The sequence below is a fragment of the Sarcophilus harrisii genome, chromosome 4, assembly GCF_902635505.1.
Source record: "Sarcophilus harrisii chromosome 4, mSarHar1.11, whole genome shotgun sequence".
In the NCBI taxonomy this organism is placed as follows: domain Eukaryota; kingdom Metazoa; phylum Chordata; class Mammalia; order Dasyuromorphia; family Dasyuridae; genus Sarcophilus; species Sarcophilus harrisii.
This window is the reverse complement of record NC_045429.1, coordinates 393,734,328-393,756,844: the sequence shown is the minus strand read 5'-3', so window position 1 is coordinate 393,756,844 and position 22,517 is coordinate 393,734,328. Positions and strand designations below refer to the sequence as shown.

The 22,517-nt window shown below is 42.8% G+C and overlaps 1 protein-coding gene across 1 annotated transcript in view; it reads left to right on the top strand.

Annotated features, from left to right (window-relative positions):
* The window catches only part of ABCA4 (ATP binding cassette subfamily A member 4), a 118,846-nt gene that overhangs the window by 54,892 nt on the left and 41,437 nt on the right, over positions 1-22,517 (top strand). The window contains exons 16-29 of the mRNA XM_031967109.1: positions 1,071-1,276; positions 2,902-2,950; positions 3,519-3,784; positions 4,959-5,083; positions 5,829-5,927; positions 8,354-8,540; positions 10,712-10,806; positions 12,041-12,073; positions 12,940-13,045; positions 13,164-13,238; positions 13,486-13,655; positions 15,165-15,342; positions 20,909-21,024; positions 22,335-22,482. Of these exons, the coding sequence (XP_031822969.1) occupies positions 1,071-1,276; positions 2,902-2,950; positions 3,519-3,784; positions 4,959-5,083; positions 5,829-5,927; positions 8,354-8,540; positions 10,712-10,806; positions 12,041-12,073; positions 12,940-13,045; positions 13,164-13,238; positions 13,486-13,655; positions 15,165-15,342; positions 20,909-21,024; positions 22,335-22,482 (1,853 nt within the window). The remainder of the gene's footprint in view (positions 1-1,070; positions 1,277-2,901; positions 2,951-3,518; positions 3,785-4,958; positions 5,084-5,828; positions 5,928-8,353; positions 8,541-10,711; positions 10,807-12,040; positions 12,074-12,939; positions 13,046-13,163; positions 13,239-13,485; positions 13,656-15,164; positions 15,343-20,908; positions 21,025-22,334; positions 22,483-22,517) is intronic.

The window sequence follows — 22,517 nt, the reverse complement described above, 5'->3', positions numbered from 1 at the left end:
ATTTCTATGCATATCACCCTTGAGTCATGTCTAGACATTTAGACATCCCATGTAGGTATACGTGTTATTTAGTCATTTTTCTGTCACGTCTGACTCTTCCTGACCCCATTTGGGATTTTCTTGACAAAGATACTGTAGTAGTTTGCCATTTCCTTCTCCAGCTCATTTTACAGATGAGGAAACTGAGACAAACAGGGTTAAGTGAACTTGCCCAGGGTCACACAACTAGGAAGTGTCTGAGAACAGATTTGAACTCAGGAAGATGAACTCTCCTGACTCTGTGTCCCAGAGATCTATCTACTGTACCACCTAGCTATCCCATAAGGATATGTATCTTATGACAAAAATTATTCTATCCCTGCTTTTGAGTAGTTTTCACTCTATCAGAGGAATATAATCCATAAGATTGCCCTTCTCCCTCCATTTTCATTTCTTGTTACCCATTTTAAAGTTTAAATATGACACGAAGGTTATTTGTGTCTTTGGAGGCAGAGGCCATGTGTATTTTGCTTTCACATTTTTGAGACACAGCATGGTATAATGGCTAGAAGGCTGCCTCTGAGCCTTGAAGAGCTGATTATTGATTGGTTGGTTATTTCAAGGTACCCTTTATGGACATGTTTATCACCCTGCCTCTTGTGGCTTTCATGGAAATAATCAAACCAGTGCAATTTAATATGAGCTTTACACCATGTTCTGGTCCCTACTACTTCACATTTTCAAAAGTTCCAATAATGAGGAGTGAATTAGCTAAAGGATAGAAGGGAGAGGAGGAGAAAAAAAGGTAACAAACTAGAAAACCAGTGTCTGGATATGACGTTCACACGTAAAGCTGTTCCTGTTATCCCCAGGAACTCTAGTATATCTCCTCCCAACCCCTTACTTCACTCTTACTCCTTAGTCCCTCCCCCAACTATTACCTTGTATGTAGTTTATACCTTGTATTTACATCCTGTGGACAAGTTATCTCTCTCCAATAGAGCTTCCTGAAGGCAGGGACAACACTTGTCTTTGTCAGGGCACATAATTATACATTATTGATTGATTGGTCATGTTCTGATTCTTTCCAGGAGATGTAAATGTGTTGATTGAAATGATCCACCATCATGTGCCAGAAGCAAAGCTAGTAGAATGTATTGGCCAAGAGCTTATTTTTCTCCTCCCAAATAAGGATTTCAAGCAGAGGGCCTATGCCAGCCTCTTCAGAGAATTGGAGGAAACACTCCCAGACCTGGGCCTCAGCAGCTTTGGGATTTCTGACACTCCCCTGGAAGAGGTAAAAGAGGCTCTGCTGCAGTTTTTCAGAGTATCTTAAGAGATTCGATGAGATTGTGCATTAGAATTATCTTATCTTGAGGGGTTCTAATTTGATGAGATTCCCCAGTGTACCTGAAGATATTACACACTGTTGCCTATAGGCATCAGAAGGTATTTTCCCCAGAGGCGGGCATGCATCCTGACCCCTTACTGAGAGGACCAGGCAACTCCTATGGTGGGTCCTCAGGAACTAGGACCTGCTGCCAGGTGATTAGTGACTGAGAGTCAGAGGGCAAGGTTTTTTGGAAGAGTTATCCTTGCCCCATGGTCTGTAAAATGGAGCTGGTTGAGATTCTCTCTCACATTCTGTCTCTCCATCTCTATCTTTATCTCTCTATTTCTGTCTGTCTGTCTGTCTCCTCTCTTCTTGTTTTTTTCTGTCTCTCTTTCTGTATGTCTCTCTGTGTTTCTGTCTCTTTTTCTCTCCCTCTCTATTCTATTTGCTCTCTCTCTGTCTTTTTCTTGCACTCTCCTTTTTCCCTTTCTTTCCCCGTAGATTGCAGACCAATTTAAGCTATGGGTAAGAGGGAATCGGGGATTTCTTTTTTTCCCTTTCCCAAGAACAGAAGCCATTGGCAAATACATGCTTACATATAGCCTGAAAGAGCTTGGCTCTTGAAACTAACCTTCTGTTAAGGACAACGAGTATTTTGAAGTTCCTAGGCAGTGCAATCCCAGAATCTTTCTCTAAAATAAAGAAGGAATTCCTGAGCAGTACAAGCTTTGGGAATTTCCTTGTGTATAATGTCAAATTTGAGAGTTTCTAACTTCAAGCAGTCTTGTATTAGTCTCCTAAGAGTTTTCATCAACAGTTTGCTTCTTGGAGATGAAAGAGGCTGGCCAGTGAGGATTGCTCTGTGGGTTTGAGGCAGGAGCTTTGGTCCTTGACAACCCCACTATTACTATGAGTTACTCTGACAATGCAGGTCTGTGGGAAGGGGCTGCTTCTGGAAGCTCCTGGGGAGTCTGTTAATCTATTTGAATGTTTGATGGGCTCCAATATCTATTAATGATTTCAACGAGTACTTTATGTCTTCTGGATATTCTGTAGATGGGGGTGGCAGGCAATAAATAAAGGCTATTCCATACTTGTTATGCATTTAGTGACTTAGCTGTAGTGCACCCCAGGTGGGATTTTATAGCTTGCTTTTATAGAGCATAGGGATGGGCAGATGATTTTCAGTCAGCTAGTCACTGGAGGCAGCCTCAGCCCCTGAACCCAGGCAATATGGCTCCAGTGGATCATGCTCACATTCCATGAAGAAATGTCCATTAGCTTCCATCCAATTATTGCCCTTGCCATCAGGTTGCTTGAGGAACTTATCAAATTGATCTGGGATTCATTTGACTAATCCTTCCTTACACAGGTCTGTGTCTTATCAACATACTAGATTGTAAGCTGGAGGCCAGTGTCTGTCCTTTCTAAATTTTTTATCCTTTAGACATTTTTGTTAACTGATTGAATAAATGAATGAAAAGCTAGAACATATTTTCTCCTACATAAAATGTAAACTTAATGAAACCGAACTATTGGACATATAGATACAAATACCCAACTCACATCCACAATTTTTTTCTTGTCAGATTTTCCTGAGGGTCACAGGAGATTCTGAATCAGGAGCACTGTTTGTAGGTAAGGGGTTCATATGATGAGGTTTGTGTTTTTGTTTTTTTTTTTAACTTAAAGACTCTCTTTCTGTGAGAATCATGTAAGCCAAAGCCTTGGAGAGCCCAGAACACTGGGTTTAACTGTCAAGAATACATTTGGTATTTGCCATTGTATGATTATGGTTATTCAGTGTAAATTTGAACTAATAGGTTCAAATGCCTCCTCTGCTGCTTACTGCTATGTGACCTTAGGCAATCCCCTGGGCCTCAGTTTCTTTGTCTATAAAAAGAAGAAAAATGAAGAGGTTGGACTCTATGGCTAGAGACTTCTATCTCTAAATCTATGATCATGTAATCATCTGCCATTGTTCACAATGGCAAGGAGAGCTGTAGGTAGAAACTGTTGAAACCTACCAACAGACACATGCTTGTTTTCTCTCTGTCTCTCTCTGTCTCTGTCTCTCTCTCCATCTCTGTCTCTCTCTGTTTCTTTCTCTGTCTCTGTGTGTGTGTTTGTGTCTTTGGATGAAAAGTTTTTTTTATCTTATGAGCATTTTTCCAAATGATTCCTTCAATTCAATTTCTAAAATCAGGTGACAGTTATCAGACAGGACCAAGTTTTAGCTTCAGAAACCCCGGTTTGAATAGCAGTGAGAAAACCACAAGAGGATCCCAGACCTTGAACGGCTCCCCAACTCCAGAACCGATCCCTCCTGCTGAGGGCCAGGCCAGCAAGGAGGCGGAGGACGCCGGGATGCCGCTGAACAAGGGTCCTCAGCTGCTCTGTCAGCACGTCCAGGCTTTGCTTATCAAGAGGTTCTACCGTGCTGCCCGGAGCCACAAAGACTTCCTTGCTCAGGTATTCAACCCTTTGGTTTGGGTCAAATGTTCCTTAAGACTTGACACTTATGAATGGTGAGACAGTCCTAAGGTTTGTGATCCCAATCTCTCAATCTTTTTATCGTGACTTACACATCACACACACACCTTCTCATCTATGGGTTCTAGCTCTCTTTCTTCTCTCCTCACCTCTTTTCTTTCTCCTTTCCATCTTTTTCTTTGCTTCTCTTTCCCCTCTCCCTCAATCTCATCTGTAAAATGGGGATAATAATCGCATCAACCTCACAGGGCTTTTGTGAGGATCAAATGATATAACTTGCACAAAAAGCTTAGGGATTATTATTATTCAGTAACACAAACTGGTTTCATTAAAGTCAAACTCAACTAAGTAGTAAAATTAGTGTAATTTATGTTATATAGGCAACTCCCCAAGACTCCATGTTGTAGAATAAGTGCTCATAGATGTTGATAGAAGAATTTTTCTCACCAAGAGTTTCCTACAGCAATAAAAACAACAGATTCAAAACCCCTCAAAAGTGATAGAGTTTACGTTATTATTAAATTATTTAAATATTTGCATTAATTATAATATATATACTATATTAATTATACTTAATCCTCACACTATATTGGGCACATTAGTGCTATTATTATCTCTCTTCTTACCCAAGGGGAAACTGAGGCACAGAGGAATATAAGGTGTGTAAGGTGAAGCAGCTAGGTAGCACTATCATTGAAATGTGGGACCTGGCCTCAGGAAGCACCGAGTTCAAATTCAGCTTCAGATACTTACTGTCCAACCCTGGCAGTCTGCCTCAGTTTCTTCATCTGTGAAAGGGAGACAATAACAGCATCCATCTCCCATAGTTGTTGTGAGATAGCATTTGTAAATTGCCCGGCACATCCTAGGTGCTTAAAAAGTGTCAGCTGGTGTTAAGTGATGACAGTGGGAGGAGTGTCGGGCTTGGGTTCCAAAGACCCGGTCAGAGGGGACCATTTACCAGGTTTCAGAAAAGGCCGTGGGGGGGGGGGGGGGGGGGGGGGGGGGGGGGGGGGGGGGGGGGGACAGGGGGGGGGGGGGGGGGGCGCGGGGGGGGGGGGGGGGGGGGGGGGGGGGGGGGGGGGGGGGGGCGGCTCCAGCCGGGGATTTTGTGCCTGCTCGGGAGGTGACAGACACCTCTGCTGTCCCACAGATTGTGCTCCCAGCCGGCTTTGTGTGTATGGCGTTGCTGCTTGCCATCAGCATCCCCCCCTTTGGAGAGTATCCCGCCTTGCGGCTTCACCCCTGGATTTACGGACAGCAGTACACCTTCTTCAGGTCAGCGGTCCGAGGGTCACGCCAGGTCTTGCTTCTCCCGTTCTTTCCCCGGTCCATGGCCCGTGTTTGGGTGCCACAAGCGTGCCCAGGCTTTGCTAACCGGAGCCACAGGCTAGTCTAAGGCCCTCGACTCACCCGGCCTATTGAAACTAATAGACTCATGACCTTAGACGTCTGAACTTCTGCTTTTACTTCTCAGAAAGTTATAACACAGGCAGTGTCCAGGACCAGGCAAATCCCATAGAAAATGACTGGCAGAGCGGGGTTGAAGCCAAACCTTGACAAGTTCCCCTTTGGCCCCTCCTTGGATGCATTAGGATTTGAGGGTTCCAGATCTGACACTCGTTGGTCTGGCGATCTCGGTCCTTATGGCGCAGTAACAACAGAACGAACAAAATCTCCAGATTGAGAGAAGCAGGAGAGCCGGGTCTGAATCCTGATTCAATACCAAACACCTCCTATTTTCTAGCAGATCTTTCACTCTCTCCCCCTTTGCAAATAGAGGTTGGGTGATTCCTGCTCTCTGGTAGTATTTTGGGGAGGAACAAATGAAATGCCATGTATAGCATGACTTCCAGAGCTGATCGCGTTAGCTGTTGTCACTGTTAATGACTCTGATCCAGCATCAGAGAGAGAGGGCCAGGCTCCCATGGGCTACTTCAAGCCAGCTTCCTCCCCACATGATCCCAGGAACAGCTGCCACAGAATTGCTTCTGGAAAATAAAGCTTTTCCCAATCTGCTTAGCTCTGAACAGCCGGACAACGAGCAGCTGTCCACCCTTACTGAAGTCCTCCTGAACAAACCGGGGTTCGGGAACCGCTGCCTGAGAGACGCGTCGCTCCCGTAAGTCTGAACCCTCTTGTTTCTGGTTTTCTAAATGGAAAAGAGATGGGCAGAAAGTCCCTGGGACCTGGGCTTGTGTAGGAACTTAGCACTGAAAGGCAATCTGGGGAGTGGAACAAGCCCTGCACTCCACAACAGGATCAGGACACCTGGTTCAGCTTCTTCCTGCCGCCGTGACATTGAACAAGGCATTCAGTCTTTTTGGGCTTCAGTCTCCTGTCCTATAAATATCTTTGAACGAAGGCAGAGTTACACTAGATGGTTTTCCAGAGATTGATGGGACCTTCCAGCCCCGAATGGTCTTATGGAAGGTTGTGTGAAACCCCAAAGGGATGGAGACCAAAATCTTCTCTCACCCTGTGGCTCTTTTCAAGGAGCATGAAAGGACATGAAGGGTGGACTACAAGGGAACCAGACTGAGGGGGGCTTCTGTACATAAACTGCTGCCACTCAAACATCAGGGTCGTAGGAATTGGAGAATCACGAGGTCAAGACCCAAATAGTGGGGATAGATCTCAACTCCCCCACTCCCTGAAGGTTCTTTGAGAAGAAACTGGATGACATCATGTCAGGCAAAGCCAGGTCAGAATCCTTTTCTGTGTGCCCTGGATCAGACGGTCACTGGAGTTTCTTCCTGTTCTGTGAAGGGGGCTCCTGGAGGCAAATCTGGGAGCAATCCCCAAACCTCCTCATCATATCCCCATTTTGCAGACTCTTCCACTGAAGCCCAGAGAAATATGCCCAAGACCATGAAAGTAGTGGGAGGAGGGGATATGATAAATATACTAATAATATAATAATAAGTGCTATATTAGTACAAAATGCTTTGGATGGTTAGAAGAAAGAAAAAAGATAAGCTATTAGTTCTTTTTTTCAAGGCTGCTAAGTAGCCAAATAAGCATGTCAGAACTTTATCTTTTTTTTTTTTTTTATGTCTTTCACCTCCTAAAGGGAGAAGGAGGGGGAAAAATGGCCAAAAGGAGAAGATAAAGGGGGGGGGGGAAAGAATCTGGACAATCCAGAAACTGGATAAGATGTCCCAGAAAAATTAGTGAATCACGCAACCCCCAAACAACTCTTACAAAGCATTGCCTAGGCCCTGTGGAGATGAAGAATGGGGTGGTAAAAAATTTAGGACTTTACCTCTGATTGTAATCTTTGAAATGTGATCTCCCTGAGGCAGGCAGGAACTGTTTCATTTGTGCATTTGATATCACAGTATCTAATATAGGTCTGTATATATAGTAGGTACTTACTAAAAATTTGCTATATTGATTAATTTGGTTGTACAAACATAAATGATCCTACAGCTTTCAAACTCATGCATTATTGGGGTTTTCTAATTGAAAACTATCCTTTGTCTAAAAAAGGCAGTACATCTGTTTGTTGAAATCTTATCCATCTATCAAAATCCAAGTCAAATATAGCATTTATATCCTATAGGAGCTATGATTATTAGTATATTTAATCGTGTCCCTTTCTCCCACAATTTTCATGGTCTTGGACACATCTCTGAACCTCAGTGTCAGAATCTACAAAATAGACATAATAATGAGACTCAAGTTACATAATTTGAGATCCTTTGCCAATCCTAAAGTGCTCTATAAAGCAGAGTTGTTATTAGTGAGAGACAGCATGGAGAATGGGATAGAGAACAAACTTTGAAAAGCCAGGTTCATTCCCTGCTTCCAATTTATTCTAGCCATGTGACATTCAGTGCCCCCAAGCAACTCTAAGGCTTAAAGTTAATTATTATTGATCTTCCTTGGCAAAGGAAGTTTCTGTACTGGGAATTCCCAGACAGGAATGAAATACAGGTATCAGGGAAATATCAATAGTCAATAAATACTTATTAAACTGCCTACTATGTGCCAAGCATGATGCTAGATGCTGCTGATACAGTTGTGGAAAATGAAAGACAATTACTGCCCTCAAGAAGTCAATTGAGAGAAGATACCACACTAAAGAAAACTGAAAAAAGGAGGGGAGGAGGTACCTGATGCTGGGATATGATGGAGAAGTTCAGAACAAGGTAGCCAGATGGGAAATGAAGAGATAGTTGGCTGGGTACCTTCCTTAAATAGAGATGATGGGAGAAGCTTTTTGCAATCAGAGGGTAATGAGGATACTGATGAAGCGGGAGTACCAAGGCTGATAAAGTGTTGAGAAATAATGAGGTTCCTGAGAGCATTTTAAAAAATTGTTGTTCTGGTTATAGATCTCTAAAAAGTAAATGTTCAACCCATCTGCGTATTTCAGCATCCCCTGCCCAGCATTGTGGCTTGCACATAGTAGGTGTTTAATAATTGCAAAATTGACTTGAGAGTAGTAATGTAATAGGACGTGCTCCAGTGTTTCATACTGTTTCTGAGTATTTTATGAATATCATAATTGGAATTTAAAATATTCTCTCTTTCCTGATCCAGGAATTATCCCTGTGGCAATTCAACATCCTGGAAGACCCCCTCTGTTTCTCCTAACATGACTCATCTGTTCCAGAATCAGAAATGGACAGCAGACAACCCGTCTCCTGCCTGCAAGTGCAGCACCCAAGAGAAGCTCACAATGCTCCCAGAATGCCCTGAGGGGGCAGGGGGGCTCCTTCCTCCTCAGGTACCAGTCAGCTCTCCTAGAGAGTCTGATCACTGAGCATAGCATCGAGAGAATAAGTACATGATGCGTCCCAGCCAACAGAAGCTGAATAATGGACCATGCTGGACCTTCGTTTCCTTTCATCGAGAGTTACCCAGAGAGAACTATAGGAAGTAATATAGAAAAAGACCTCTGCCGAAAGGCAGAACAAGTACTAAATCTACCCTCCCACTCTATCACTCAGCCAGTATTTCCTGAGGGTTTTACTATGTTATGTTATTCAGCATTCATTATGTATTCAGTATTCCTCATTCACACACTCATTCTCTTTCTCTCTCTAATCATTTATTTACCAATTTATGGTGTCATTCCTATGCCCACATCAACCATGTCACTCCCTGCTCAAGAAGCTTCTGTGACTCCCTATCATAAATTAATATAAAAGAAGCCTAGAAAGCTGTCTGAGGTTGGTGGGTGTGAAATATGATATGAGGTCAGCAAGATTTATTCTCTTAGGCAAGTTTGTACTTATTTGTCAATTAAGTTCAACCCCAAGAAGAAATTACAAGGTATCTCAGAGGCCGGGATGGCCTACCTAGCTCAACAAGGTAGCTATTAAACTGAAATTTGAATCTCATCTGTGACATCTCATGATGAGGAACTGAGGAAGCTGAGGAAGCAGCTCATTTCATTGTTCAACAGCTATTCTTATTAAGACTTGTCCCTGAAGTGAACTGGAAGCTATGTCCCTAAAAATCTATGAAATCGGTGCCCCTGAAATCTAAGCCAAGCAGAAGAGATCTAACCCTCTCAGCAGAGCCATTACTGGGACCTTAATTAGCTCCAAGTACCCAGGGCAGATTGTATTGTGTGGGACTGGTTCAGGAGAAAGATGTCAAATTTGGGGTTAGGGACCTTGGGGTTTGCTTCCTTTGTGACTGAACAAATAACTTCACTCCTCTAGAACTCAATTTCTTCATTTATAAAGTGAAGGGCAAGTGGTTGGGTAAAGTGGCCACTAATGCTCTGCTAGTTCTAAATCTTTCTAAGATTCTGAACTCTCTTTCTAAGAACATTATACTGGGAAATATGGATGGGTAGGGAATATCAGCCCTCTCACTTTTGTTTTAGTGGTGGTGAAGAGCTGTCCTGGCTAATTAGATTATCTCCAAGGTCTCCTTTAGCTCTAATTTTGTTTAAACAATCTACTCTTTAATCCTAAATATACAAATCCAGAATTCTGGATTAGACTCTTAAGTAACAAAGAAGGCAAAGAGGGATGGCTGATTTATCTGAACTACAAAAGGAAGAGTCAACATTAGGGTTACTTAACTCTGTGTGTGTGTGTGTGTGTGTGTGTTGTGAACCTCTTTAATCATCTGGTAAAGATTGTGGCCTCTTTTCAAAATATTGTTTTAAAATGCATAAAATAACATATATACAACTTAAAATAATTATATTGAAATACAATTATTAAAACATCAAATTATCAAGAAACAAGTTCGCCAACCTTGATGAAGTAGCTCTGGCTTAGATCAATCAATGAGCAAGTATTTATTAAACATTACTATATAGTAGACAGTTCACTAGATCCTGAGTACACCGAAAAAAGGATTGATAGTTGTCTACCTTCAAGGAGCTTATATTCTCCTGACAGAACCAAGATAAACATATATTAAATATATAAAAAAACAAAATACACAGTTGTGGGGGTTTTGATAGGGAAAACAGGGATGGGTCAGAGTCCGAACCTATTTGGAATAGACTGTCCCTGAGGTCAGCAACCTTTGGCAAGCAGGGCAGTTAGCAATACCTATGGATATCATTGTCAAGGGAAAAGGAAGTAAAAAGAAGGGGAAAAGGAAAAGAGATGGGGAAAAAAGAAGGGAAAGATTAACAGAAGAGAATTAAGCAATTTAAAGTACATGTTGATGGGACATGTGTACCTTGTTTCTAAAAGCTGATTCTGACAGATTAGGGGGAAAAAATTATTTGCTACTAAATTTGAACCAATGCTCCCCTCTGGTGGCTAAACATACACACTTCAACCTTCACTCACATTTTGCTATGTCACCAAAATTCCACAAGATAATAGAAAGTTTTTTTCCACTAGGTATGAAATTCTTCCGTTAATTAGAGGTAGATTCTAGATTCCAAAATAATTAACGGGGCTTCCTTTCTCATGTCCCCAGAGAGTACAACGAAGCACGGAAATCCTACAGGACCTCACGAACAGGAATATCTCAGACTTCCTGGTAAAAACGTATCCCACGCTTATAAGAAGCAGGTAAGGAGAGATTAATAGGATCCTGTCAAGAGAGGTTGTAAGGATCCCCACTTTAGAATTAAAAGGGACCTTGAGGACTTCTAGCCCAAAGTGCACATGTCTTATATAACCTGATTTTTTTTTTAATAATTATAACTTTTTATTGATAGAACCCATGCCTGGGTAATTTTTTACAACATTATCCCTTGCACTCACTTCTGTTCTGACTTTTCTCCTCCCTCCCTTCACCCCCTCTCCCGGATGGCAAACAATCCTGTACATGTTAAATGTGGCACAGTATATCCTAGATACACTATATATGTGCAGAACTGAACAGTTCTCTTATTGCACAGGGAGAATTGGATTCAGAAGGTATAAATAACCTGGGAAGAAAAACAAAAATGCAAACAGTTTATATTTATTTCCCAGTGTTCTTTCTTTGGGTGTAGCTGCTTCTGTCCATCCTTGATCAAGTGAAACTGAGTTAGATCTTCTCTTTGTCGAAGAAATCCACTTCCATCAGAATACATCCTCATACAGTATTGTTGCTGAAGTGTATAATGATCTCCTGGTTCTGCTCATTTCACTTAGCATGATTTTTTTTCTGTATAAAATTCAGATTTTGCTCTTTACTTGTGGCCAGTTCTTCCACCCAGTCCTCCCCTCCCCCCAGCAGCTACATCCTGTAGAACCATATGCTGTGAATTTTCCATTAGAATGGAAGGTCCTTCAGGGAAGGTGTTTGTGCCAGTCTTGTGTCCCCAGCACCTAGCACATAGCTGACACGTGATAAAATGCTTGTGGTGAATTGTATTTCCGAAACAATCCTGATCTGAGAAGACAGAGTGTACTTTTAATGAGACTTTTCACAAGAACCATCCTTTGCCAGACCATAGATCCTAATTTGGACTATGGGAGGTCAGTCTATTACGTGACTTCTCTTGGCTACTACCACTGGCCAGAGGTTGTTCTTACCTCAGTTCTTGCCCTGCCTGGCACCCTGTTCCTCAGATTCTTAGCTCTGCTCCCCATGCTGGCAATGTTTTCTTAAGAGCCATGCTCTCACATCTATCTCATGATTTTATATTTGGAAAATAATTATTTTACAGTTAAATATTAAATTTAAACCAGAAAATTAAAGGTCCCTGAAAATTAGGTGAGGAGGCTAGGGGCAAAGGATGGGAAAACATAAAGGAGGAGGGTGAAATTAATATTAATACTCTAACTGGTTTCATTACATGATTTTGTTTTGCAGTATGAAAAGCAAATATTGGGTCAATGAACAAAGGTAAGAAACTATTTTTCTCTTCCTTTTTAGAGGAATTTAAATCTCGGAATGGTTCATCCAGAGTAGAGTTCTACCAATCTCATCTGAACTGGAATCTGTAGGTCTTTGCCCTGGCCACCCCTGGTTCTTCTCCTAGCACCTCTGGCCTGTGCCCTTAGTGGGAGTAATTATGCTCTTCATAAACATGGTTGCTGGCCCTTGAGATGTTTCAGAAAATCCTGTGGCTTTTGGCCTAAGGACAGGCGGAGGCTGAGGAATTGGGTAGAGAAGGATCCCTCAGTCTTATTACTTCTTTTTAGCACACTTAGAAATTCCAAAAGCCGGTCAAGTATACCTCAGAATCACAGAACCTTTTGCCAGCCACCTAGCCCAGTCCACATCTGCACAAGAATCCCTGGCAAGTCCTTATTTAGAATTTGCTTAAAGACTTCCAGTTAGGAGACACTCCTTCATTGCCTCCTGAGGCAGCTCATTCCAATTTTTTGAAAATCTAATGATTAAGAAGTTTGTTTCCTGACATTCACCTGCATTTTGTTTTTGTAATTTTCATCCAGTGTTTTCAGTTCTGCTCTCTGAAGACAAGTAGGAAAAAGCCTAATATTTTGTTTTTAAAATGAGGGGGGGGGGGGGGTTGGACTAAATGGCTTATAAAGACTTTCCCAATTCAAAATCTAGCATCTTATGACATCCATGTGACAGTTCTTCAAATACTGGCAGCCAGCTATCATGGTCTGTATCCCCACTCCATTCCCACCCTGTCAAAATTTTCTCTTTATGATAAACATTGCCAGTTCTATCAACCAACACTCCTCTGTCATGGGTTCAAGACCATTGCATCATCCTGAGGATTTCTGTTCCCTGAACAGGTATGGAGGGATTTCCATTGGAGGAAAGCTCCCAGTCTTCTGTATCACTGGGGAAGAGATAGTTGGGTTTTTACGAGACCTTGGTCAATTTATGAATGTGAGCGGGGTAAGTAAATGCCATCTATGACCAAACACGGGGTTTGTGGACTACTTAAAACCCATGAAAAGAAGTCACCAGTGTAACTGAGAAATCCTTCTCTTGCTTGTTTCCTTTGCCACTCTAGGGCCCTGCCACTCAAGAGGCTGCAAAAGAAATGTCCAATTTCCTTAAATATCTGGAAACTGAAAATAACATTAAGGTATCAGAACCGGTCCTAAGGCTTTGAGTTTCATGTGGTCCAATTTTTTTTTTCCTTTTCCAGAAGAAGGAAATTCTTTCTCCCATTGAAATCTGGGGAGGAACATGTAGATTTGCCTCCTTTCCAGTTTTCTTTCCCTTTCACAGATATTTTTACTTTAATTAATGGGGAGGACAAGTTCAGTGTCTCTGTTTCCCTGTATCAGAGGCTCACACCAATGAAGCTGTTGCCCCTTCTCCTTGGCTAGGTGTGGTTCAACAACAAAGGTTGGCATGCAATGGTTGCCTTCCTCAATGTGGCCAACAATGCAATCCTGAGAGCCAGCCTGCCCAAAGACAAGGACCCAGAGGACTTTGGAATCACACTCATAAACCAGCCACTGAACCTCACCAAGGAGCAGCTCTCGGACATCACAGTGTAAGTAAGCTGTCGTTGGGCCATCATCCCCCGGGTGTGACGCTCCCAGCCTTTGCCTCCCTCCCCACTGCCTCTCCTCGTCCCATTTTGGTTAGGTGGGGACAGCCCGGGATGCTGGAACGAGCTCTGGGTCTGGAGCCAGAGGGCCTCCCTGGTCCTCATCTAGAACCTGGGCACCAAGTACCTCTGCAAGCCACTTAACTGACCAATGAGCAAGTTGGACAAAATGACCTCTCATCTCCCAAGAGAATCCCACCTGCAGTGTACTCAGCAAATGGTCATCCAGCCACTGCTTGATACTCTCTTGTGAGAGGGAGCGCACCTCTTCCTGGGGCAGCCAGCCAGCCAATATCAAAATTAAATGACTCTGCCACTTTTTATCTTCTTGGCTCTTAGTTCTTGCCTCTGGGGTCAAACAGAACAAGTCTGATCCCCTTTTCACCTGATTGCCATCTATTTTTAAGGATGATAAGGCTTAAGTTCATGGTTCTAAACTAGGGATCCTTCTTCTTTTTAATGTCGTAGATTCATCTTTGGGAAGCCAGTGAAACCTGTGGATGTTTCTTAGAATATTGTTCTTAAATGCATACAACACAACACAGAAGTTTACAAAGAAAAAACCCACAAGGTTGAAATACATTTATCAAAAATAAAACAAGCAACAAAATTCATGGACCCCAGTTCTGGAGCTAGAAAGGGACCCCAGAAACATCATCTTGAATATTCTTATTTTACAGATGCAGAATGGAACCCCAGAGGAGTTAGGTTACTTGCTTGGGGTCGTCCGAGTAGGAAATGACAGAAGCGGTATTTGATCCCAGGTCCCCTGATTCTCCAGACAGGTCCTTTCTACAGTAGCATCCCCCCAACCCCCATCTCAGCCGTTTCTTATTTGGGCTAAACCTCCTTAGTTCCTTCATCTGGTCTCAGATGGTATAGACTCCAGGCCTTTGAGGGGAAGGGTCTGTCCCAGTTCAGGCCTTCACTTTCTGGCAGTCTCCTGCCAGTTCATCTCCCTGCATCCTCACTGCCGAAAGAAGGTATCGTTCTGACCAGGCAGTCTTCCTGATTGCCATCACCTCCCTTGGGGTCCCCCCTCCGTTTCTTGTCTGCCCCTGGCTGGGGGCATCGCCAGTGGCTCCTTGGCCCGGTGGCACTGACTGGTGCCCTGTAGAAACTCCTGGCTGAACGACAACAACTCCGTTTATGGCCTCCCTTTACTGCCTTTCTGCATGGAGCCCCTTTCCATGTTCAGTGCCTAGAACACCGCCCGGCACACAGTGGGCAATAAATCTTTATTGATTGATAATAAATGACTGATAGATGTTTGCTGATAGAGCCGGTGAATGAAGAAATTCTTTGCAGAGGGACACGGCCAAACTCGTGGCACCCTGGGAGCTCTTGGCCTGAGGCTGCTTGAAAACCACAGCAGAGAATCAGACTTTCTGTCTTCCTGTGGTCCCTCATCACGGCTCCTGCTGTGCCCCCTCCCCTTCTGTGCCTTTGTAGGTTGACCACCTCCATTGATGCCATGGTGGCCATCTGTGTGATCTTTGCCATGTCCTTTGTCCCAGCCAGCTTTGTGCTCTATCTGATTCAGGAGAGGGTGAGCAAAGCCAAGCACCTGCAGTTTGTCAGTGGGGTGAGCCCCACCACCTACTGGGTCACCAACTTCCTCTGGGACATGGTGAGTATCTGCCGGGCGGGCCTCCATCCCCTGTCTCCCACCTGAAGTGGAAGCGTGGAAACACGCCATGGTGCCTGAGAGTGCTATCAGAATTTTCACTCTTTTTGTTGTTGTTAGGTTGCATTTTGTTTTCTTTCTCGTTTTTTTTTTCCTTTTTGATTTGATTTTTCTTGTGCAACACAATAATTGTGGTATTAGGTATAGAAGAATTGCATGTTTAACATATATCAGATTATTTGCCATCTAGGGAAGGGAGTGGAGGGAAAGGAAAGAGAAAGAAATTGAAACACAAAGATTAGCAAGAGTAAATGTTGAAAATTATGTATATATTTTGAAAATAAAAAGCTTTAACAAATAAAAAGAAAGACAAAAAGGGCCCATATGTACAAAATATTTACAGTAGATCTTTTTTCCTACTGGCAAAGAACTAGAAACTGAAGGGGTTCCCATCAGTTGGGAATATGGTTGCATTGTAAGAAATGATGGGAATAATTTTATTTTTATAATAATAGCTTTTTACTTTTCAAAATATATGCAAAGATAACTCAACATTCACCCTTGCAAAACCTTGTGTTCCAAGTTTTTCTTTTTCCTTCTCCACTCTCTTTTCCCCTGGACAACAAGCAATCCAATATAGGTTAAACATGTATAATTCTTCTAAACATTTCCACATTTGTCCTGCTACACAAGAAAAATCAGATCAAAAGGGAGGAAATGAGAAAGAAAAAAAAAAACCAAGCAAGCAAACAACACAACAAAGTTGAAAATGCTTTATTGTAATCCACACTCAATCCCCACAGTCCCTTCTCTGAATGCAGATGGCTCTCTCCATCACAAGACCAGTGGAATTGGTCTGAATCACTTCATTGTTGAAAAGAGCCAAGCCAATGATGGGAATAATTTTAGAGAAACTTAGGAAGACCTGTATGAATTGATATAGAGTGAAATGAGCAGAACCAGGAGAACAGTTTATATAATAATAACAACTACCAAGACCACTCTTAAATACTTAAGAGTTCTGATCAAGTCAATGACCAACAATGATTCCAGAGGATCCACAAGGAAATCTCCTACTCTTTTTGTGATAGAGCTGATTGACCCAAGATCAGAGTCAATAATTGTATTTTTGGACATGACTAATGAAAGGAGTTGTTTTGCTTAACTACGTATATGTGTAACAAGGTTATTTGTTTTTCAGTGGGTGCAAAGGGAGGTGGGAGGGAGAGAGAGAAAATGAACAGCCTCCAAAGAGCCTTTCAGCTCTAAGGTTAAGACCCTATGATTTAACAACAGCCTTATGAATTAAGGTCTACAGGCGGTATTATCCCCATTTTACAGACAAGGAAACTGAGGCTGAGAGAGGGTAACTTGTGATCTCATGGTCATGAAGCAGGGTGTAATATTCAGTCTTTCAAAGCTATTGTGTCACAGAGCAGTATGCAACATTGGTTCAGTTCATACTGACCCACAGAGGCCAGTGAGATATATGGTTGGTAGTCAAGTGGACCCTTGTGAAATTCAGTATCATTTTATTTTGAGGGATGTTTTGGAGCCTATAAGACCTTCATGAAAACAGAGTCCTCTCCCTCTGAGGAAGTCTCTGCATTGTTGGGGCAATAACAGGGTTTTCCCCACCCTGATTATCGCTGCAAAAGGTATGGCAAAGATTGTCTGGACATCTTTTTGCCTATTCCATGCTCTGGGCTCTAATCTAATATCCTCTTGAGTGTGTCTTGAGGGATCCTCAAATCTAGGATCATTACTTCAGAGCAGAAAGGATTTTAGATATCTAGTCTAGGAGTAGCAAGGTGGAGCACTGGATAGAATGCCAGGCCTGGGGTCAGGAAGATTCATCTTCCGGAGTTCAAATCTATTCTCAGACACTTCCAAGCTGTGTGATCCTGAGCAAGTCACTTCACCTTGTTTGCCTCAGTTTCATCATCTGCAAAATGAACTGGAGAGGAAATGTCAAAATATTCCAATATCTTTGCCAAGAAAACCCCAAAGGGATCATGAAGAGTTGAGCATGATTGAAAATGCCCAAACAACAACAAAGTCTAAACTTCTTAATTTTACATTTGAGGAAACTTAGTCCCAGAGATTAAATGACCTGCTCAAGACTGCAGGTCCAATAACTAGCACAGCTGGGATTCTCTGGCTCTGGGTTCAATGCTCATTGCACTGTATTATGCTTGTTAAGGGCCATGATTTTGGCCAGGCAGGTGCAAATTAACCCCTCAGCTCCCCCGCACTGACTAGGGCTGTTTTGAACAAGGAGGGCAAAGCACCGATCTTGAACACTTGGGTTGATTTTGCCCCTGGATGAAATGATACAGGACTCAGCTATGGGGCCTTTGAGCAACAAGAATATAAAAGTGGTTTGAGGGACTTTAAAGTAGAGCTCTTTCAACCTTGGGGAAATTTCTTACAGATTGCTTTTACCTACTTTTATTGTTCTGAACTTCTTTTAACTACATGGGGATATTAGAATATGTTTTTAGCAAAAGGACTATTTGCTTGAACCCGGGGGGAAGGGGGGAGGGTCTGAGTAATCCATTGCACCAAGAGTGCAACCCCAATAATGCTGCCAGTGGTTGATGATGGTTTCAATTTTCATATTTTGACACTTAAGGGACTGTGGTTCCTTAAATGGACAAGGAGAAAAAGAATGTGCCTTCAGCAGCCCTGTTGAAGGTTATGTTCCTGATGTCTTAATGGCATAGTAGGAGATGTAGTTACACCATTCCAACTCTGTCTATCATCATTCTTTGAGTTTCTCCACTCTCTGCTGCCCACAGGGGAAGCAAGCTCAAACACATTTCTGGGAATAACATGAAGCTCTAGGAGCTCCCCTTCAGGTGAACATGTCATTGGCGTGTGTCTACATCAGCCAGGTACCATTAGCCAAAAGAAGTCAGGCAAAAATCAATCAACAGTTCTCAATCTGCAACAAGCCTGTAAGCTCAACTTGTGTTTTTGCTTACTTTTCAGTCGAGCTGTGAACAGATTTTATATTCAAGGCTGACAGTTTACCCATTGTTCATTTTTAGTTCAAGACACGATGGAAAAGTTCCATCCTTTATCTGCATTTTTTTTCATTCAACCCATCAAGAAAGCTGAATGGAAGCCTGATGTTCCAGGCAGAGCCCCCTGAGCCCAATAATAAGAAGAGTTTCTGAAGGGATCACTGTGGCTACCTCACCAAACAAACAAAAAGAATCCCTATTATAACATATCCAATAAGTAAGTAATGAGGAATCTACTATCTCTTGAGGAAGCAATTCTTTGGGACTTTTAGAGAACTCAGATTTCTTTTCAAGCTTCAGGACTAAAATGAAATCTTTTCAATTCCCACCCACTGTTCCTGATTCTACCCTCAAGCTTTCAACAGAATGAGAATTTAGGTGAAATTTGTTGACAGGTAGATTTTTTTTTTACATATTTATGGATTCTTGGAGAGTATCCAAAAAACTATGAAGCATAAGTATGTCAAGTCATTCGCCTAAATCTGAGTTGGAAAAAGGAATGTAAGGTGCACAGGTGGAGGAACTCTACAACCCTGACAGGAGTCAGTGGCAAAAGGACAGATGTGTCTTTCCATAAATCCTTAGAGGTCTCTCATTGTACAGTGGACTTTTGTAAAGAATTGACTCCATAAAAGAGGGAAAGGGACCCACTTATGCAAAAATGTTTGTGGCAGGTTACTTTGTAGTGGCCAGAAACTGGAAACTGAGTGGATGCCCATCAATTGGAAAATGGCTGAATAAATTGTGGTATATGAATGTTATGGAATATTATCATTCTGTAAGAAATGACCAGCAGGAGGATTTCAGAAAGGCCTGGAGAGATTTTCATGAACTGATGCTGAGTGAAATGAGCAGAACCATGAGATCATTGTACACAGCAACAGCAAGATTATACAATGATCAATTCTGATGGACGTGGCTCTTTTCAACAATGAAATGATTCAGGCCAATTCCAATGATCTTGTGATGAGGAGAGCAATCTACACCCAGAGAGAGGAGTGTGGGAAATGAATGTGATGAATCATAGCAATTTCATTTTTTTGTTGTTGTTGTTGTTTGCTTGCATTTTGTTTTCTTTTTCATTTTTCCCCTTTTTGATCTGATTTTTCTTGTGCAGCATGATAATTATATAAATACATCTACATATATTGGATTAACATATATTTTAACATGCTTAACATATATTGGATATATTCAATATATCCATCTAGGGGAAGGGATAGGGGAAGAGAGGCAAAATTTGGAACACAAGGTTTTGCAAAAGTCAGTGTTGAAAAATTATCCAGGCATATGTTTTGAAAATAAAAAGCTTTAATAAAAAAAGAATTGATCCCAATCCTATGTGGCCTGTTTGGCCAAGGAAGTGAAGAGTCCCTCAACAGATAGGGCTTCCATGAGAAAATTTCCTTGTTAATAATACTTTTACCTTTGGTGTTATAATTTTGAAATTATTAGAAAAAGTTCTACCAGGTGCTTTATTTTTCAGCATAAAGCTCTTTTGCTAACAAAATTTCCCTGCCCCCTTCTCCCACAGCCTTCCATAGTGGCTTGGTCTCTGTACTTGGCATTAAGAAAACTTTAGTTAAGGTCTCACCTCCATCACTTACTAGCTGTGTTACCCTAAGCAAGTCACTTAAACTCTCTGTGCTTATCTTCTCATCTATACAATGCAGAGGTTGAAAAAATTGTCAGTCAACAAGTATTTCTTAAGTGTCAGGCACTGTGCTCAGTGTTGAGAAGACAAGTACAAGCAAAAAGGCAGTCTCTGCAGTAAAGGAACTTATGTTCTAAGGAAAGATGACATAAAAGACAACCAAATAGCAAAACGTTTTTGAGGGTGAAAGGAGAAAGAGAATAAATGGGGGGGAAATATACATTTTCTATTTCTCTTTCCATATCTCTCTTTATTTTTAACTTAATTTTTCTTGAGAGTTTTTATTTTCAGTAGAGTGGGAGATCTATGTTGTCTTTCACAACTTGACTTTTATGGAAATGTTTTGTATAACCTCACATGTGGTTTCTTAATTGTGGGTGGGGATGAGGGAAAAAATCTAGCACTCAAAATGTAAATTTTTGTAAATATAAAAAAATTTGTTTTGAATGTCACTGGGGAAAAATATTAAATTGGTAAAAACAAACAAACAAACAAACAAAAAGGAAAGTGAGGGGAGAGGGGGGAGGAAGAAAGGCTGGAGGAGGCAGGGTACAGGGTATGAAAGAGTCTGGAGTTCAGCCTGGTAATGAATGATGCTGGCCTGAGAGCTCTCCTAATGGAGATTCAGGGAGGAGCCACCCAATCAGAGGGAAGGTTCTCAGGAGCCAAGGGTACCAAGGTCTCCTCCAGGTTCTAAATCTTTATGATTCTGTGGTCCCACTCCATCAGGGATTCCAACAATATTATTTCAAGCTCCAGAGTGTTCCATGGCCAAATTAACTTGAGATGCATTGCCTAGTTCAATCCCCTCTCCCAGTTCACCCCCATTTTATAGGTGGTTCAGAAAGTTGAAATGACTTTGCCCTCCTTCTTTCCCTTTAACCAGGTCAATTATGCTGTGAGTGCTGGGATAGTGGTGGGGATCTTTGTTGGATTTCAGAAGCGAGCATACACGTCCCCAAGCAACCTCCCGGCCCTGATTGCCCTGCTCTTCCTCTATGGGTAAGTCACTTGGAACTGACAGGACCTAATGCTAGAAGGAAACCCAGCCTTAAGCAACCAGCGGGCAACAGACCGTCCTTGCCTAGGGGAGGTTCCCAAGTGGGAGCGAAGGAAGAGGAACAGCAGCATTTGTAACAGGCCCAGGCTGCGGGTTTGCTGGCCGGGAGCCCCGAGGACTTCGGGCACTGATTGCTTCTTCAGCCAGACACATCAGGATCTTAGAGCCAGCAGAGACCATAGAGGTCATGATTTCCACTTGTCCATTTAGCTGGTGGGGAACTCTTGTCTAAATGAACCACCGAGAAAACTGCTGCGACCCGGGGAGCAGCCTCTCCCTAACTTCATGCCCCTTTCTGACCTGGATTTCCTCCATCAATATTGACCAGTGATTTTGGCTTAAACATGGACTAAAAATGTTGCAGAAATGCTTGTGTTAACTCAACACCAGAAAAATTACTCTGGAATTATTCCAAGTCAAATAATCCAATTATTCCAATGAACACCTTTCCATCCCTCTCTCCCTTCCTGGCATATGGTAAACTATTAATAAATGTTTGTTGACTTGATGCTGCCCCTCAGGAAAAAAAGCCTCCCAGAAGCCAAATGGGCCCCCCCTTTGTGGGTTCTTTGGATACTCCTCACAAAAAATGAACAAGTAGAAGGGATGTGATGGTAGGACACGGCCTCTGAAGCCAGAGGATCTCGGGTCCAATCCCAGTTCCCCCTATTTGCATGGACTTGGATCCGTCCCTTAGCTTCTGAGGAGGGTCAGAGTTTCCTCCTCTGTAAAATGAAGGAGGTCTACAACCTGTAAGGTCCCTCCTGGCTTAAATTAATACTCTCCTGACCCTGCTATGCCATCAAATGAATGTGTCCCTCTCACAGGAAAACAGGTTGGGGGGAGAGGAGCCTTAGGGAACATCTGGGGACCTGAGGCAGGAGGTAAAGTCATTTGCTGAAGGTTGCCCAGGTAACACACACTGGGGCAAGGATTCGGACCTCTGACCCCACACTCCCCCCTTCCTCGTTGCGTCATCAGCCTCCTGGCTTCTGGAGGTCAGCTTGGTCTCTGGGAGGCCACGAGGAGCTTGTCAGTGTCTGTGGGCTGGGAGAGGCCGCTAACAGGGAAGATGGCGGGGAGAAAGCCAGAAAAGAGGGGAGGCAGGAGCCGGCCCCGGCCTATCTCGCTGCCCCCTCCCAAGCCCTGGCCCCCTCACAGAGTCACGGGAGGGACGTCAGTCTATTGTGGCCATCGTGGGAGGAGAGGAAAACTGAAAGGCTGCTCTGGGGGGTCTGGGGGCTCTCGACAGATGGGCCGTGACCCCGATGATGTACCCCGCCTCGCTGCTGTTTGACGTGCCCAGCACAGCTTACGTGGCCCTGTCCTGTGCCAACCTCTTCATCGGGATCAACAGCACCGCCCTCACGTTTGTCCTGGAGCTGTTCGAGAACAACAGCGTGAGTACCGTCCTCCCATTCTCTCACAGCCTCGG